The following is a 20030-nucleotide window of genomic DNA, read 5'->3' as shown; positions in this document are numbered from 1 at the left end:
TGTATCTGCGTGCCTCCACTCCCTTCCTGTATTGGAAAAGTTGATGCCGAACATTACGTAACAATCCTTTTTCTCATCAGTCCTCCTCGTGTGTGTTGCCGTAGACTACTGTACGTGCGCTCTCCTACGCTGCGCAACCACAGCGCACTCACTTGGAGCTGGACATGGTGGGAGTGGGAAACTTGAGCCGTGCTGCGTGGGGTGGGGCGGGGTGGGCTGGGCTGCGAGGAAGAGGGGTGTGTGACAGCTTAAAGTACCGTGAAATACATTCCGGGACGTGTATTAAAGTACAGAGATCCCAGAGCTGAGCGACTGAAGAAGAAAAAAAGTTTCCAAAAGTTTTCATACAGCTAAGGGAGAATTACTAAGGTCGAAACAGAGGTTTACCGCTGATCCAGAGAAGAGTCCACACAATCACAGAGAAAGTAAGTCACTTCTACTCCACGTTTATTACTTTTGTTCGGTGTGAGCGTGCGAAGGTGCGCGCGGGATCTAACGGTTTCTACTTGTAGGCTACACCAGAGACTGTCTCCTGTACTAGTGAGGATTTAGAGGGACAGGCTGACATCCCAGTAAGACTGACAGGCGTTTAACACATGAGCAGAAGGACAAAGCGTATGAAAATGTATCACCGTTTAGAATTTTCCCTCACTGCGCTCTCCAGCTAATTTGCTTTTATTCAACTTGAGCATCCTTCCCGTTTTTTCTTATCAAAGTCTCTCAGCTCTGAGAAATGGTTTTGCCTTGAACTCACTGAACAGAAATCCAATTAATGGCCGATCACCTGATCTGTTTCCAGACGTTAACACAGAGTCTGAAGAGGGTGATCATCCTCTCAAACTTCAAAAATGTTGTTTTTCTGTTAACTGCTTTTTTTCCCTTATACTCTTTCTATGTTTGGGGAAAAAAACAAACAGACAATTAGTTAAGGTATTTCCAAGCCTTCAGCCACGCTGGTTGGTGGCCAACCAACTGCAGCTGATCCCTTTTCTTCTCTCAGAGACCTTGAAGGATGTGCAGTGCAGAGGATTTAAACCGTTTGATGTTCTTTACTGCATATAAGGACAACCTGCATACTTGATATTACTTTATATTTTGCTATTCCTTCTTCTTCTTTTTTAATTATTTTTTATTTGATCAATTAATTAATTAAACATGGGACTCAAATCACCAGCCAATAAAACTCAACCGCTTGTTGTTTGGAAACAGTGAGTAGAATTTGAAGCCCTTATCTCAGGGGCCACTGGGCATACCAACCGTGCTGGTATGCCAACACCAACCGACTGAAGAAGAAGTGCAGAGCTGCAGAGGGCAACATGCAGCATTTCAGAGGGAGTGACACATGGGGTAATGATAGGCAAGGCGAGAATAAGATGAAGAAGTAACACTTCATTTCAAGCTTGGCTGATGGCTGTATTATAAATCCATTTAGGTCTGTGCAGTAAAGTGTGAGGGAAGAGCAACGCTGCCAAAAAATTAGGCTTGTGGAATGGCTTTTCATGGTTTTAGGGGGTTGAGTGGATGACTAATTGGCCAATTTTAGGCCACCTAAGGTGCACTAGTGAGATAACTTGCCTTTTTTTAAAGCCTGTGAAGGCACACACTACCAACAAAACAGCCTGAAAAGCTTTTGTTCACTTGTTATATTTGAAAAGAGGCTATATTTGCTGTATTTTGTGGCATTATTCTTGTATTTTTTATTTCATCACCCCAAATATTTTGTCAGATTGTCTGCGAGTGAAGAGGAAGAGGCAGGGCAGTCACTTTCATAGTAAAGTCAATTGAATTAGGCTGTAAACAACATGCACTGAAGTCTGTTAGCTATACTGTATGTTTACTTTGTTTCAATGTAGGTTTCAATGTTCAATGTAGGTTCCCTTTTATTCTCTAAAGTTAGAGGGGCTGGGCTGGACAGTGTGATTTTGGGTGGTGTGACAGGCAGCGTAAGTGGGTGGAGATCATGTTGCTGTACACACAACTTACTTCACTCCATTGTGCTTGTCACGATAATAATGAATGTTTTTGCCAAATATTTCAAGGATCTGGAAACAGCTGAAAGGAGGGGAAGGTCATCTGACCGGGCGATGAACTCAGGAGTAAAAAAAAAAAATCAGAAGTGAACATAATGTCACACAATTACACACACACACAGATGGTGTACACATGCACATAGATCTGTCTTTGTAAAGGCATTGCCCCCTTAACTATCACAAGTAAATGCTTAAAACCATCCCTACAGTTAAACATAAACCCTATCACTAAAACAAGTCTTGTGTGTCATACAGACCTTTGAAGGTGTGAAGACTGATCACAGCGCTATAAACCACACTGGTTCTCTCTCTCTCACACACACACACACACACACACACACACACACACACACACACACTCACATACACTAACACGTAAGGTACCCCTCCTTAACACCTCTTCCTCGGCTATTGTCTTCCTATCACGTTTTTTTGCCAGTATCCTGTCTTGTTCAGTGCTGATATTTAACCCTTCCTTCATAAGAAAGCTGTAGCCCTATGAAACACTCTCAATATGCAGTAGTTCTTTTCAGATGGCGCCACCTATCACCTGTGCAGCATTACCACAACTCATAGCTTTGCTTTGCTTTGCTTTGCTTTGCACAGCAGAAGCCCAGTGAGAAGCGCTGAGATACGCAGAGTACATGTGCACATACGCTAAACCAATTTCCGGAACAGCTCCGGCACCCATTTGATAAAAAAAAATTTAAAAACCAAATTCAGTCTGGTGTGCTTTAATAGAAAAAGGAATGTCAATGTTGAGAAAAGAGCTACAAAACAAGGAAAGAAGAGAGAAAGAAGAGAAGGAAAAGAGAAATTACAATTCAACAATCATTATATCAGACATAGAGGTCTTATGTTTGAGGTCTATAAACGATCCCACAGCTGAGCCTGTCATCCTCTTTGAATAACAGGTAGCAAGAGGAAATTTTATTCCCACTAAAGAAAAAAAAAAACATCACATTTTATACTGTTTTAAATGTAGATTGGAAAAATTCTTTATAATTCTGTATGATCATAAAGCTGATGTTTGAGTTTTAGTCAAATTAGAGTTGTCTTGAACAACTATTGTGTTGTAGAGTCTGGAGTTATTTCCTGTCTTAGAAAATTTGTAATAAATTTCAAATATATGGCCGTGTCCTCCAAAGTAAGCTGCAAACATAGCCTGCTTGGTACCCAAAACAACAAATGTAATCAGAACTACTGTCACAGCTAAGAAGCATTTTGTTAGGTAACTATAGTATTATAAACTTATGGGCTGGGAGTTAGCCTTAATAAGCTAGTAAGCTACATCTAACAGCAACAGATGTTATTTAAGGCAGAAAACTCAACTCAATGTTTGTTCGTTAAAGAAAGAAATAAAGATGCAGCCTTTGTTTACTACTGCTTGAAATGGAAAATCCATTATTTTAAAAGGTTCTACAAAACGTGTGACTTAAATCGTCCACCCTTCTCAAACCACCATGGAAAGTTTGACAGGAATATAAATGGCAACTAATGGGGGCGGAGCTTAGCGAAGGATGTTTGTTAAAATGAGAATAACAGCCCCATAAACCAAACATCTACAATGTGTGTTTACTTAACAATGCCGCAATTCTCCTGACTGCATGCATAACTGCAGCTCATTACAGCTCACGGGTGTTTTACAAGGGCCAACAAAAACTCAAATGGCGCTTTAATGTTTAGGTAATGAAGATTTATTTTTGCAGTGTATGCAGTTGTGTAATGTTTACGTCCAGATAGATGGGGATGTTGGAGATGGTGAGAAGAAGGAGGGAAAGATGGGAATGTGAGAGGGAAAGGCCTGCTCCCTTTCATTCTAGTAAACACTTTTTGTTTTCACTTTCCAAGCGCTGATACATTGCGCACAGGACGTCCAACCCTGACAGTAGAAGCTTAGAGTTTAGAAGCTGGTGGACAGGAAACAATGGCTCATACTCGGTGTGACACAGGATCTAATTCTGTAGTGTATGAGAAAGTGACAGTGTGATAAATGTTCGTATGATCTACTGCACTGTACCCACGTGCAAAGACATGCCACGGAAACGTTACTCTGCCCCTGAAGTTGGGGAGAGGCAGATGGGATCCAGCTGTTTGCAGGAGGCATGTTAGATTGTTCAGAGAGTGCAGCTGATGAGGACGAAAGGCTAAATACCCCAGAATGCTTTGGGAAAGCGTAACGACCGAGGCGAATAGTGCACGTCTGGAATGTGATAATTGTGGGAGGGAAAAAAAAGTGAAAGAGGGGTATAGTGGGTGTTTCATGATAGAGAGATGAAAGGACCGGAGAGATGTTTTTGGATAGATTGTTATGAATACAAACTCTGACCTCTACAGTGACCTCTACATGTGCATCTCTCTCTGTGTGTGGTTGTAACGGCTCTTTCTCACCATCACGTCCATTTGTTGCAGATGCAGTTTTTATTTGTCCAACTGAGATTTGCTGCTTCTAGTTCAGTACAGTGATCAGTGGAATTAAGATTAAAGTTCTCACCATATATGTAATGTAATTCAACAGCAACATCTAAGAGCAATACTATTATTGAATATTTCACAGAGCAAGTTCTCAGCTATTCTCCGAGGGCCTATTTCTCTGGTTTGAAGTATGAGCACTACTCACATACAGATGTGAAGATTGACTCAGAGATAAATATCTTAATATCTGAAACCCAAACCATCAGCATGGGTAGGTACTGTTGGGGTTCTTTACACTTCTTGCCTATCAGTGTTTGGGCCATCTCTTTGAATTGAATATTTACAATTTTAATTTATCAATTGCAATCGAATACAATTTGTCTTATCTGGATGATTAAACAACTACTGATTTCTTGGATTCTTTTGTTTTGTTTTCCCCACCCAGAATGCCAGGTGAACGGATGACAGTAAGAGGTACGTCAGAGATCGGGCGTTTCCCCGGAGCGGCCCCGCCCACCAGAGTGGAGCTGAGCATTCACAAAGAGGGGGAGAAAAAACAGGAGGAGGGAGGCTGTCGCCGATGGTTCAGGAAGATGTGTCCATGCTGCTGTAAGCGCCAGAACAGTACCTCCTATGACGTTACAGACAAGGTGGAGGTGATCAAACCTCCAGCCCCTACTCCGGACCCAGAGCCGGCCAAGCCGCAGCCTGAGAATGGAGAAGCAAAGGAGATGGAAGGTAAACGATGCCATGAAGGTTCAGCTCAGCTGTCAGCTTAGTTTCTACATCAGGTACATGCTATACGGTAGTAATCCTCACTGATACAGACAGATGCTTCAATTCAATGTGAAACTTTCTCTCTCAGGATTAAAGTTGTCGGTGCGTTCGGTGGACATGCTCAGCTCCAAGACGGGTCAGAACAGACGGGAGCACCACACCGACCTGTACAGTGGTGACGAGATGATCATCCGCAGAGGACAGACCTTCCAGATGGAGCTGGGGCTCAACAGGCCCTTCAGCTCTGACACCGACAAGCTGCGTCTGGAGCTGAAAACAGGTATGAGGCAGATTAATGATGTGTCATATTTTCTGACTTTTACTGAGGGTTTAGTGCTACTGTTTAGGAGAGCAACTGCTGAGGTGGGTTTTATACACACTTCAGGGATTGATAAAACATATAGTGGAGTTCTTTAAATACCTGCTGCACAAAACTGTGTTTATGCTGTCCATACATCCAGAGACAAAGCCAGTGCTCTGCTCCGTGAATTCATAGATTCATAAAAGACAAATTAATCTGATAAATTTAAAGTGAGAAAACCAAAATTTACTCATAGGAGACGGATCAAAAGAGCAGAGGCCATGACATCCCAACTCTAGATCCTTGTATTGATCAAACTACTATATGAGCATTAGATGTTACATTTACCATGATGCAACTCATGCATTCTGGAAAAATCAGTGCAGCTGGTGAAAATGTCACAATGACTTTTTTGCATGCTGCTTCAGGACGCAACAACTGCACAGAAAAGTGATGGTCCACTGAGCACGAGGAGGGAGTAATACAGACATGACGACTGTCTGTCGCCTTTTAAAAAAGGAGACACGTATTGATATACTGGATAAGATTTTTGGCATTTAGAAAACTGTTATCGATATGACTTACAGAAATCCAGGGAGAGGTGGTATATATGCTATTAATTAAGGTTAAGTCAGACCCACCCTGCCTGTAACTCCCCATTTTTTATCCAACTTAATCTCCGAACCTACAGTGCACGTGTTCTGCCAGAAATTTGATGGTTCACCCAAAACACTCTCACTCCTCAGATTTGGGAGACCCAGGTCTGACCAGGATTACTTGTAACATAGGGAGGAGACCTCAGCAGTTACTCCCCAACAGTTACCAGTGGGTGCCAGGAGAGATTGTAGAATACCATTAAGCTATCTATTCTGAGATAACTGGACAGGAGAAAATAAATTTCACTGAACCTAATGCACTAAATCGTAAGTAACATGCAGTCCAGATAAAATGCATGTGCATCATCAGCAACAGTATTACACAACATGAGATATCAGACCTTTTCAAATGCACATATTTGAAACATGATGGGTGGTGTTGATGAGGTCCATATAACATGGGTGGGTTTTCACATATTACATAGCCCATAAAGAATGAATGTGTAAAGTTGGTGAAGTGGCCCTTTAAAATGAGTATCCACCACAAAACCATGTGAAACTGCGGAGGGGCAAACCACCGACTCAAAACAGAGCCTGGGAAATGTGGTCAGAGTACTATGCATAGCTCACACATTTAGATCTCCCAGCAGTTCAGTCATAGCTTTACCACAAGTTTTGGATTCCACCTACCAGGCCAATGTTAACAGTTTCCAGACATCAGGACACCAGACACCTCCCTTTGGTATTTACAGGCCTCACACTGCCATGATCCACTGCACACTCGGGAATAAATGGCTATTATGTCACCGCAGAGAAGTGATTTTCTGTCACCTGCTGCTTAGATAGTTGCATGCTGGGAGGAGATTGGAAAAAAGAATAAACACACACAGAGCAACAGTACCCACGGCCAACATATTGTCATTACCTGTGCTTTCACTGACACATTTGCAGGCTGAAAATGGGTTTTAAGTGTTGCTCTCAAAGCAGGGCATTGTATCGTTGTCTAAACTCCCCCTTTGTTCGGTGTAGAGGCTGGATAAAGACTCAGCTCCAGGTCTATTTTTAATAAATGCAACACTGCTCAGGCAAAAGAAGGGGCAGTGTTTCCTATTGATTTCCTTTGGAATAAGCGCTCCGAGGTGAGAGAGGAGGGATGGGGAGCCTTGGCTGTGGTAACAATGGTTTCTTGGTGAACTTCATACTCGCTTCAGCAATTGACAACTAAAGATCAGCATGGTGCAAGAAGCAAATAGGTCAGAGGAAAGCATCCAATAAAGTCGTTAATCAGTTCGAGGGAACTTTAAGGAACATTTCTCTTGAAGTTTTTGCAAAGTTGTTTTTGCTTCTTTGGAGTTGGTTCGCCCTGAGCAAACAAAAAGGAACATCTGAGCTCAGATAAATCAGTCACAAATGTGGTTCCCTCTCTAAAAGGATGTGTGTATTGTGGAGGTTTAGCACGTCCAGAATGTTATTTACTCAGGGAAACCATGCACAGCAGGGTGAGAGACTGTGATGCATAGACTTTGGTGTGCACATTAGGGGGATTGTGTCTTCTACTGAGACAGCAGACTCACAACAACTGTGACACGAATAGCAATAATGTAAAATGTTTACGCTGTACCAAACTACATGTTGCAGTGAGGTCCTTCTACCGCCATTGCTCTTCTCAGCTAAATTTATTCAATCAATTTTTCCAACATTGGCACAGCATAAGAAATAAGAGAGGACCAAAGTTTCACTCACACACGTTCAAGTGTGATTCGAAGATAAAGACTTTGGCCTCAGACTGCACCAAGAAGAGAAAAATAACAAAATGTTTTCTTCAGTTGCTTCTGTTCTCAAAGGTCTGTCCAGGGAAAACATTCTGCTGGACAATTGCAAATGTCTGTGCAATTATTTGTTTAATTTCATTATGCAATCATGTTTTGACAGATATTTCATCAGCTTGTTTGATTTTGTTACTGGTTCATTGCACATCCGCTGTGTCCAGTAAACTTCAGTCTCTTGGGAAATTGTTGCAATTGCCGGTTTTGGATGTGAAGCTACAGCCAGGAGACCTTTAACTTAGCTTAGCACAAAGAATGTATAATTATAAGTGGGAAACAACTAGCTTGGCTCTCTGCAAGGATTAAGTTGTTTGTAGTTGTTAGTTAGCAATTGTTTAAAGGGATAGTTCAACATTTTGGCAAATTGGCCCATTGCCATAATCGCTATAGTCATAGCAGTAGGTTCGTTACCTTTAATTGTTGGTGCAAGCTATTTTTAGAAAGACAGAGCAGAGCCGTGAGCTGCTCAGAGCTACGCTACGGAGGCTAATGGAATTTATTGGTTTCGCTCATCAAACTCATCAAATACACAATCCAACAACTCCAAAACGCTCTGGTGGACAAGTTGTGACCTGCACATTCACCACGCTATGAGATAATAAGAGAACATTACGACACTTGAGTTGTTTTAGAGGTAAATTCATGCAAAACCGCTGATGCGCGTTGCCTTCAGGGACAGTTTTTCAGCAAGCAGTCTCTGTATTTACCTCGAAAACGGCTCCATCTTAAACCGACAAATAAAGGTTAACGAACCTACTGCTATGACTGTAGCGATTATGGCAATGGGCCAATTTGCCAAAATGTTGAACTATCCCTCTAAAAGACAAGAGCTCATGCTTACTGTTTCTTGTTGTTTGTAGTTTAACCAAGAGTTTCCTGGTTGTTGTTTCATTTTTAATAGAGTGTGGTATCAGTCAGCATCATGTTGTGTTGGACCACGTAAAATCATAACATTAAATTCAGATTTCAGTAAGTCTTTACTCCTGTACTGTCATATAACATGACACAAATATAACCTGTCTGCTTCAGGTCCCCTGCCCATGGTGTCCAAAGGCACACACATCATCATTCCCCTGGTGGATCACCTGGAGGACGAACGCTGGGAGGCAAAGATAGTAGAGCAGAGCAGCAACAAGGTCAAGCTGTCCGTCAACTCGCCGACCAACGCTGTGATCGGCCTGTACAGCCTCAGTGTGACCACCAGCTCAGCAAGGGGCAGCGCATCAGCTACTCACAACTCCAGCAAGAACATCGTCATGCTCTTCAACCCTTGGTGTGAAGGTAAGAGGGTGCATGTACATGGACTCGGGGCAGGAATGTGGTAAGGAAGAAGAAAAAAGATGAGTGATAGGCGATAAGAGGAGAAAAAAAAATGAAGGGAACATTATGCAACATGTCTGGGATGAATAACTGCTACCTGGCTTAATATTCAATTTGAGGCAAAACATCTTCAAATTAATAACTCTGGAGCAGAAAAACTGTCTTATACAGTCCAACTCCCAAGAAAATTCTTGCTGTTTATAACAGCATCATCATTCTGATAGAAAATACTGGCACAAAATACTTGTGTCTGTTCAGCCTCCTAATCTCTGAGAGGAGTCCTGATATAATGTTACACATGGGTGAAAAAAGCCAGCTCAATCTGTGTTGCTGTCCGTCAAATAGCTTCAGCGTGACTATGGGAGTTGTGTAACTCCACTGACTGGGATTTATGAGCAGCTGGCACACTTGGTTATGCTCCTCAGGCACAGCATTGGACTGTGTTTAAGACAGAGAAACACTCTGTGTGTGAGATAAAAACAATCAGCAGCTGCAATTTCCAAATATGTAATACGTCTAAACATGTGTATTATTAAGTCATACAAAGATTACTTTAGTTAAAACAGCATCGCCTGACTTTTCTTTTTACTTATTGAGTGCAGCAAAAACAAGCTGTTAACACAACACTGACATATTATCACCTTTTAAGTTGATATTGCTAATGTGTTAGCAAACTGTCGCCTGATTATCTACCAGCAGAGCAACTGTAGCCTTTCGAGTGTCTCTATCAACCTGTTGAAAGTGAATGTGAGCGTTCTTTAAGCTCCAGGGTTGATTTTACAATGATAGTTTGGCTCAGGTCTGACAGCGTAACATACCATAAATATCCAGCATCATAAAAAAATCAAAGGAAGCAAATTCAGACCTGCAGAAAAGAGGCCTTGTGGCCCTTAGACTTTGGATCAGGAACTCAGAAGTCAGACTTAAGATAGTTTCCTTGGGCAAACAAACACTGTTGACAATGCCGCCTTTGCTGCGCTGCCTAAAAACTCACACGCTTCTCATAACTTTCCCATAATATTGTTAGGAAACCATGTAAATTATGTGCCATGTTTTTCTCTCTTTTTTTCCATTTGGTGCCACTGGTCAGAAAGTGCCACTCACTGTTACTATGGAAACATACTGGGCTCTTGCGCTGCATTTGCATCATATTATTTACTGTAATTACCAACTTCACACTCATTTTCTAAGTGATAACTGCAAAAGAAATCTGTGAGATGGCCCCAAATTAGTGCCACCACTGTCTACTGAAAGCATTTAGATGTTGATATAGATGTACTAGTGCTATAGTGAAGCAGCATGATATTTTTTAACACTCACATATTCAACTCTGCAGTAAAACAAATATAATTCAAAATACACTTTTGTGTATCAACATGTTATTAGTGCACAGTTTAATAGTAATAATATTCTTAATAGGTAGTTTGATGCTGCGTCTTTCACCTGTGTGTGGAGATCAGGCTTAAAACAAGTGAGTCTCACTGCAATGAAGTGTTTTACGTCAGAATATTTTTAACTTCTGGCTATCTGGTGCACACATTAATAAATTACAAAGTTTTCAGGAGTTTACCATTTTCTTGTTTCCAGTATGTTTGCTTTTGAAAGTAGAGGTCAGTCTTTTTGTGTGTGTTTTTTTTCAATTATGTGTACTTTGTATTCTTTTATTCACTAAGAAAGACTGTAGGAAATGAGGTCCATTGTTTATTCCCCAGAGTTCCTTTAAGTTTGCTGAGCGCTGCAAACTATCCATACAGGATATTTGACAAAAGAAGTTTTTTTGCAACACAGCAAAGCAGTAATAAAAAAAAACTGTGGACCTGGATTTGATTAAAAGACGGTCTTTCATTATGGGGTTGCTGCTTTTGGCAGCACGCCCAATCTCCTCTTCCTTCTTTCAATCTCTTATTCCCGAGACCAATCTCTCCCTCACGCTCATAAAAGTCAAAATCCCACAATTACTGTATAAAACGCCATAGGGCGAGCTCAGAGTAATCCTGCAGCTGGTGACAACCTGTCCTCTCTCTGGAGTTTACTGCCTCCATGTGTATTTCCTGCCTTTATATGGCTCCCCCACCCAGTCTTGCTCCCTCCTTGCTATCTGCTGACCCGACACTCCCTCCATCGCTCCACTGTTCTGTTCTCCGGGCTCCCTCTACTCCTCCTCCTTCTTTATCCTGTGTTTTGCTACACATTCCAGAAATATTCAGTAAGAAGTGAATAACACAATTATCATAGCTGCCAGATACTGTCAGCTTCACCTCCTTCTACTTTCTCCTGTAATATCTGAAGGCACTCTGTTACGCTCCACTCTCTCGCCAACCTCTGTTCCCTCCCAAGCATAACTTCCCCTCTTTCTCTCAGTCATCCCCCCAGACTCTGCCGAACCTCTTCCTCTCTCATGCCCATCTGGAGTTCTCTGCCGCTTGTACTGCCCTCCCTTTCTGATTCTTAGTCACGTTTTTTTTTTCACACTTACCGGTATCCACAGAGGAAGCTGCAAGAGATAAGGAGTTAGATTAAAAAAAAGTCTCATATTTTGAAGTTCATGTCTGGGAGTGCACGCCCAAGTCTGTGGTGCTGATGTCACTCAAAAGGAACTTTTTAAATGAGCGTGGGCCCCTCTGTGAGGTCCGTGGAGTCATTGTGTTTCTTTACCATTTCCTGTCCTTGAAGACTCTTTTACATCGTTTGTGAAAAGAGATCACATTCTTTAAGGGTTCAGTCTCTTAAGAGGTGAACAAAGCATGGATTCAAGGTCACTTTTCAGGGAGAGGAAATGAGCCAAAATCTTGACTAGAATTCTACAGATTCAAATACAAAAAGGGGCCTTGTGTCCAATTCCTGTAGTTAGTTTATTGGATCTCACTAATAACTGTCTGTTTGGAAAAGTAAAGAAAACATCAGTGCATTAACAAGGCAGGATGAAATGCTGCATTGTCAGAGTTGTATTTCGATGATAAATGATCATGCATAGATGCAAATGTGTCATGTTTTTTGCAGAGGACACAGTGTTCCTGGATGAGGAGGAAGAGAGGAACGAGTACGTGCTGAATGACACTGGGAGGATTTACTACGGCACAGAGAAACAGATCGGCGCCCGTACATGGAACTTTGGGCAGGTACGCATTATCAGGACACTCAGCCCATTTGTTCCTGCAGAAAATGTAAATACATGGTTTCAGAAAGGCAGACAGCCAGGCAGGAAGGAACTCCAGTGTATGGCTTTATTTACACAGCAGAATATAGACTTCCAGCAGAAGTAACTTTTGGTTTTGAAGCTTATTCCCCTGCAGCCCTGAAGAAGCCGATACCCAATCACAGCTGACTGACAACCTCTGTCTCACTTCACTTACCGTTAGCGACATAGTGGATTTTTTTCAAATATAATGCAACTTCTATTAAATAGATTTAATATATTTACATGGTAAAACTCCATAAAGTGATGATATGTTTTAGTTCAATTATTCCTACAACATCTACCATGTCCTGAAGAACAGCCCCATCCTCCTGTTTTGTGCTGTAAAGCAATTTACCAATCTGACTACTGTAAAGTATAAATGCTGCTACCAGATACAGATCTTATTACTCTGATTATTTTCTTTGAGAGATAAATGTTTGGAAGTATAGTTAACAATCATTGCATACTGGTTTTGTTTTAATGTTTTTTTTTCTTTTTTTCTGCTGTAGTTTCATGAGGGAATCCTGAATGCATGTCTGTTTGTCCTGGAGAAGAGTGACATGCCTCCATCCGGTCGAGGAGATCCGGTCAACGTGGTCCGGGTGATATCTGCCATGGTAAAACAATCATATCAGTATGCAAATCTTTTAACCCAAATTAACACAATTTGAAAACGTTTACCAACATACTACTCTATCTATTATCTACTGGGCCAAGGCCAAAATCAATAGTCCTGTCAATGCTCATGTTATGTAATATTAGATTACATTTAGAGCTTGAAACTCTATTGTTAAACATTGTTAACACTTCCAAGGAATAAAAAACTGGGAATATACTGAACTGCTTCACATTTAAAAGGAAACTACTACAATTTAACTCATCAAAACTGTCAGGAAGTACAGTACAACCGCATGTGTGAGGGTCAAGTTGGGGTTGAAGACTCAAGTCTGAAAAGGAAGAACATATTTGGGCGTGGAGTTAGAAAAACAAGAGCGACGATCAGACCTCTGCAGAACGCCACTCCTCTCTACTGGAGCTCAGCGGCCTGAAAGCTGCATCTGCTGTTTCTATCATAACACATTACAGTAAAATATCAGAGCAGTAGAGAGAAGAGTGTATAGATTTTGTTAATTGTCTACAATCCTATTGTCCATTGCAAGTCCTAGAATGCTTTACAAGTGCAATGCTACATTGGAAAAGTACATCATATCAGTCTTTTGTTGTGCGTTTTGAGTTACCAAGACCCCCAGCTTCCCATCAAAGTTTCTAAGAATGGCACCTCAGTGTGCTAAATAGTAGCTACAGCTCTGATTATCAGTCAGTCGTCATTGATAGCATCACAATCCTGTTTTCAGATAAACGCCCAGGACGATTTTGGGGTTCTGGTTGGGAACTGGTCTGGCAATTACTCTGATGGAGTCTCTCCTTCTGCATGGAGCAGCAGCGTGGAGATCCTAAAGAAATACCACTCCTCCGATGGCATTCCTGTGTCATACGGACAGTGCTGGGTCTTCTCAGGAGTCACTACAACAGGTGAGCATGTGACAAAATAAAAAAAAGAGAGAAAGCATGTGATAGTGTGTTTATGGCGCTTAGTGGGTGGTGGAAAGCTGTTAGGCATGTGAACACTGAACAGACGTGTGTGTCTAGATGAGTGTGTGTGTGTGTGTGTGTGCAGCGCCACAAAGAGTGATTCCCAGTGTTCACATGAATTTGATTAACAGTCAGCAAGCGATCATGCTGTAGACTTCCCTTTCTATCAGGCTCTTTTCATTAGCTCTCTCTGCTCCGAGACAGAACATTTCATTCATCGTGTGAACGCAGGGTCCCTCACATGTTAGCCGACTGACCATAGCACTGACAGCAAATAGCTCATACGCACCCTAAATACCTTGCATTGACATTCCTGCCATACCTCCTACTTTTGTCACAGATACAGGCACATGTGTCGCTTTCATTCATGCAGGTTAATAAAGTTTTATGCCGCCATGCAAATGCCAGCGCGGTGCTATGCATATGTAGCAGTCTTAATGTCTGTGTGTCTTAGCATCTGGGAACATAATTCACCCACTGAATAACCTTGTAAAAACTCAGTTTTGATTAATCTATCTGTGTCTGTCTCTGTTCCCAGTGCTGCGGTGTCTTGGGATCCCCGCCCGCAGCGTCACCAACTTCCAGTCTGCTCATGACACTGATGTCTCCCTCACCACGGACGTGTACTTTGATGAAAATATGGATCCAATTGACGCCCTCAATAGCGACTCTGTCTGGTAAGATTAAGATGTGTAACTTTAGATGCATGGGACACCAAAATTGGCGGCTGTTAAATCCACACCATAGGAATGCACCATATATTTAGATGTGCTTTGAAAGCAGCGCCCTCTAACCTGAACCCCCATAGATGTCATGCTCCCTCAGTAATCTGCAAGATTATTGTCATAGTGTACGGAGCAAAATGTCAGGCACTTGTTGCTACAGTATATACCTCAATGTCACCAACTTTATCTTAATCAATAATTCTTGATCATGTTGTAAAAATCCCTACATGATGGTCTGTTTTTTTTTACAACAGCTGTGAATGATATTGCATGGACAGATACAAAAGTGGTGCAGATTTAGAGCTATCTCTCCAAAAAAATCAAATTAAAACATCTCAATCCTCCATCTACCTCAAGGAATTTCCACGTATGGAACGACTGTTGGATGGCCAGACCAGACCTGCCTCCTGGTAACGGTGGCTGGCAGGCTGTTGACTCCACTCCTCAGGAAACAAGCCAGGGCACCTTCCGCTGTGGCCCTGCCTCTGTCAACGCCATCCGCTCTGGCCAGGTCTTCCTAAAACATGACACACCTTTTGTCTTCGCCGAGGTGAGTGCTGCAATTTGGGGGAGTGAAGGAAAATCTTTGTAATTTAGTTCCCTCTCTTTGTTCATTTTGACGCATTACCAAAATAAAAGGAGAGCGATTAAACTAAACTGTCTGTGTTAAGGGTTTGGAAAAAGGTGTGTGGAGCTGGAGTAAGTATAATGGGAGTAAACTTAAGGATTCTTAAGGATTTAATAGGTGTAATTTTGTGTTTCTCAGAGGACACCTTCACTGTTATTGTTTTGCAACAACAAACACGCACCTTTTTTATTCACAAGACGTTTCATACCTTTCCAGCTGAACAGTGAAATGTTTTTGTAATTTCTTCACCTTTGTCAATATTGCAGACAATCTTCTCCTCAACTAATGAGCTTATTGTGTTTGTTTTACCTGACAGGTTAACAGTGATAAGATCTATTGGCAGAGGAGCCTGGATGGTACCTTCAGCCAGGTGTACACTGAGAAGAAAGCTGTTGGCCACAACATCAGCACCAAAGCAGTGGGCTCCGAAGAGCGGGCTGACATCACACACTTGTACAAACACCAAGAAGGTACGAGCCGCCAACTGTAGCTCCACCCGAGGTGGTGGGTCAAGACCAGACAGGATTATTTCAAAACCTTGTACAACCATGACAATATAATGACTTTCCTGCTCGAAATGTGTTTCTCTGTTTGGTTGGAAGGTAACAAATCCTTCAAGCTCAGACAGAGTGACGGGCACTCACCTTCTGCCCCCTTCCTCTCTTCCAGGTTCAGAGGAGGAACGCATCTCTGTGGAGACTGCTTGTCGCTATGGCAGCAAGCCAGACACCTACTCCCAGCCCATGGCAGAGGATGTGACCATGAAGGTGAAGATGGAGGGCGAGGGGCCCCAGATGGGGGCTGATGCCAAGCTGAGCATCCTTGTGAAGAACATGAGCTCAGAGCCTCGTCGCACAGCGCTGCACAGCCAAGTGGCCGTCATGTACTACACTGGAGTGCTGAAGGGCACCATCAAGAAGGAAACCATGGATGTGGAGCTTTTGCCCAATGAAGGTTGGCTCTCCACTGAGCTTAAAAGCTGCTATTGTCAATGTCTTTATTCTAGCAATGGTTTTAATGGTATATAACGCTGCAGCTAGTTTCGCTGCTTCCAATCAGTGGATTTACCGCAAACCTGCTAATGCTTAAATGTAGGGTACTAATTGACCATATTCACAGCGTCGCCATCTTTCCTTACCTCATCACTCGGGGCGGGTAAACAAACCGTATAACTGCTGCGTCCCCGGCTGCAAGCCTTCATCGCTTCCCGGTTGATACAGGTTTAAGGAAGGCATGGGTTGTAAACGTCCGAAGGGACATCGGGCCATATTTCAAAGTAAAATGATCTGAATTAAGTTAGCCGGCATTAGCTGCAACTGCTAACGTTAATGGTAACGTTATTTGACAGCGTTGAATCTTCCCACACCAAGTGACGATGTAAGCAAAGATGGTGACACTGTGAATATGGCTAATGGACTGTCTTTTATTATAGGCTTCACTGATATCGGTATCATGCTAGTTATGTTGACAACGCTCGACAAAAGAAATTATACCACCTTTATTTCAGTACATTTAATGTGAAGCTACACACAGAAGAATTGTAGTTTAGCTAAGCTGGTTAACTGATACAAGAGTGATTTTTACACTTTGTTGCTCAAATTAAAAAAAAACAAGATGTCAATATGTCAATATGTGAGCTGTTATGTAGAGGAACTGGAATGTGGATTTTGTTATTGTTGGAAAGAGCCAGGCGGCGAGCTGTCGCTTGTCTCAATGCGAAGCCAATTTCCTAACAGATTTAAAAGACAATACTTGCACAGTAAAAACTCTGAATATTTTTTATTTCTCTCCACACAGAAAAGACCATTGACTGGGTGCTGCCTTACCAGCAGTACCAAAACCAGCTGGTGGATCAGGCGGCCCTGATGCTGACCCTGTCTGGAAGAGTCAGTGAGACCAAGCAAGTGTTGGCCAACCAGACCACTTTCAGGCTCCGCACACCTGACCTGAAGATCATGGTAGAGTTTTGTTTGATTTAATAGCTTTTTGTCTTTTGGGGTTTCTTTATTAGATTTTGTTAACCCCTGACTTTTATTTTTAATTTGTGTTTTTGCAGCCTTTGGGAGAAGCAGTGGTCGGTAAGGAGATGTCAGCAAAGATCACCTTCACCAACCCCTTGCCTCGTATGTTAAAGAGTGTGGTATTCAGAGTGGAGGGGCTGGGTCTGCAAAAGGGCCATGAAGTAGTTGTGGGGTAAGAACACGAGGCATCACATTGTCCTCACTTTCTATTTCCTAATCTTTAACTCCTACACAACGTTTTCTCCACAGCTCTCTTTCTCCAGACTAATATTGTCTGATCTTTGTTCCCCTCAGTGATGTTGGTGGTCACTCCACTGTGACATTGACAGAGCACTTCATCCCAACCCAGCCTGGACCAAGGAAACTGGTGGCGTCCCTCGTCTGTAAAGAAATCTCGCAAGTGCACGGAGTAGCAGATATCGTCGTCTGTGCACAATGAGAGGGTTGCTATGGCAATGCCGCTGTTTCCCTATGAAATATAAACTAAAAGCCTCTTATTATATAAAGTCAGCTAAGCTTTATCTGAAACTTGTTTATTTTACACATCAAAATTAGAATTTAAAACTATGACTAGACATTTGACATTGTAGCATTACCAGTATTATGTTTTTGTTTTGTTTGTTTTTTTACTTAAAATTGTATCATTTCACATGTCTGCCTTGCTCTAAAATGTTAAACCTGTGGTGAAGAAGTATGCAGCAAGGTTTCAATGCTTGCAGATGAGTGCTTTTAATTAAAAAGCATTTAAATGTCAAAATAATTAAACTGTCATGTTACAAAGACACTGAACAAACCATGTGAAGGTGCAGACAGGTCATCAGTATTTTGTGATTATGAACATTTTATATGAATATTATACGTATAGCTTGGTGAAAAGTATTTTCTGACAAAATGAATCTCACATGGCTTCAGTGACGGAGGGCTACTGTGAAATGTGTCGAAAGGGACAAATGCTGAAATTGGCATTGACATTTTGCAAAGGGCACATTGGAAATTCCCTTTTTTCTGTTAGAATTGACATCTAACAAAGATAAAATCAAAGATGAAAGATGAAGTCATTTTTCCATACTTACTGACAATGTAAATTTGAAGAAAAATAGAAGAAAAAAGAAAAGAAACCTGGAAGGACATGGCTAAAAGGTTACTTGGATCATCAGATGAGAGGTGAATTCATATAGCTTCCTTTATTGGAAAAATCCATAGTTAGCTCAAGTAAACACGATGGCAGAGGCAGACACTAAATGTTCCTTGTGGATGAACTTTGCCAGATGTTGCTCTGTATGTCTTGTGTGCCTTTCCTTCATTGTGTGTGTGCAATTACACTGAAATCAACTTAACAGTATTTTGCAATTTACCTGTAAAATTGGACTTGCTTCTGCTGTGAATCACAGATAGCCACTTCACATCAGAGGCAGGAGTAGCCTTCATTCACCTTAACTTTACTAGATCTAATGTATGTAACCTCAGCACTCTAAGTACAATGTGAAGGAATTATTTTGATAACATTATACTATTTATCTACCATAACTACCTGAAGTGTTTTTTTATGTATTGTCTGTGTTGCCTTGGTAATAAAATCTTGCACAAATGACGTCTGTGTTATTCGTTACCTTGATTCACCTTTGGACAAGCCTATAGTAGTTACAAAGGGAAGGTAAGACTATAAAATCTAGAGGGGAAACAGGTGACAGCCTGTAGATTTCCATTTCTCCAACTATTAGGCCTACTCCAATTACAGTAGTTGAAAAGAAAAATAAAATGAAGAAGAGATGTGTTGCGTGACAACTTACTAAATAGTGACTCATGTGGCACACCTCTGGAACAGCTCATCATTTAAGATTGTGATGTCAGACATATTTACTTGAGCCTCTTGTGCACAGAGCTGAGAGCATTTATAAACTATTTGATTCAGTTTTATCTTTGACCTAAATACTGAACTGAGCCTTTTCCATTGCTCTGATTTGCTGTGGTCAACATAGCAGCTGGAACCAATTTGAGTTAAACATGCTGCACCACACCCTTTTGCTTCACTTTGTTTTGCTTACATAACGTGCGATCTGTCTCTTGACGGTCTCATAAGACGTGCATATGCTTGACTTGAAAGAACAGTGGTGGAATGTACCTGCATAATTTCACTTCACACTAAACACTGAGGTTGTTGTTCTTGAGTCTTTCCATTGTATTGCACTTAATACACCACTCCACATTATACTCCACTTTTTCTGTACAAAACCTAGCGTGAGTTAATTAACAAAATTCATCCAATGTTAATACACTTAAGGGACATTAATCAAATGAAATGTGTGCTTCCAGCCTCGTTTCCCTGCATTGTGACAGTGTGTGCACAAGATAATACAAAGGAATTGAATGTTTTAATACAAAGAATTTCTCAACTGAGGATAACATATTCCAGTTCAGGTTTATCTGAAAATGGTTAAATTATTGAAAAGTCTCCTTTAAACTTCTTTCTTTGATTTAGATTTATATGTCATTTATAATGGCTTATTTTATACAATGGCATAATTGAATGATGTAGAGCGCAGGCAGAAAAGGTAAGTAAGAAGAGTACTGAAGTACTGTTATTTTATTTTTTTTTGTAATTTAAACTACATATAAAGAG

The 20030-nt window shown here is 41.4% G+C and overlaps 1 protein-coding gene across 1 annotated transcript; it reads left to right on the top strand.

The window, feature by feature from the left end:
* Positions 1-293: 293 nt before the first annotated feature.
* Positions 294-18506, top strand: tgm1l1 (transglutaminase 1 like 1). The gene is made up of 14 exons (XM_085806039.1): positions 294-425; positions 4891-5183; positions 5311-5502; positions 8975-9226; positions 12266-12384; positions 12953-13060; positions 13799-13976; positions 14575-14713; positions 15119-15311; positions 15706-15859; positions 16059-16343; positions 17187-17347; positions 17446-17582; positions 17705-18506. Exons 2-14 carry the CDS (start codon positions 4892-4894, stop codon positions 17847-17849), a joined length of 2355 nt encoding a protein of 784 aa, XP_085662165.1. The 5' UTR covers positions 294-425; position 4891; the 3' UTR covers positions 17850-18506.
* The last annotated feature ends 1524 nt before the right edge of the window (positions 18507-20030 follow it).

The sequence above is a fragment of the Trachurus japonicus genome, chromosome 17, assembly GCF_045865225.1.
Source record: "Trachurus japonicus isolate A0001 chromosome 17, Traja_1.0".
In the NCBI taxonomy this organism is placed as follows: domain Eukaryota; kingdom Metazoa; phylum Chordata; class Actinopteri; order Carangiformes; family Carangidae; genus Trachurus; species Trachurus japonicus.
This window is presented reverse-complemented; position numbering and strand designations above follow the sequence as displayed.

Excerpts from the sequence above, each read along its gene's own strand:
- tgm1l1 (XM_085806039.1), top strand. The coding sequence starts at position 4,892 with ATGCCAGGTGAACGGATGACAGTAAGAGGTACGTCAGAGATCGGGCGT. Across the intron at positions 13,061-13,798 it reads TCCGGGTGATATCTGCCATG|ATAAACGCCCAGGACGATTT; the intron begins GTAAAACAATCA and ends TCCTGTTTTCAG. Across the intron at positions 17,583-17,704 it reads GGCCATGAAGTAGTTGTGGG|TGATGTTGGTGGTCACTCCA; the intron begins GTAAGAACACGA and ends TGTTCCCCTCAG.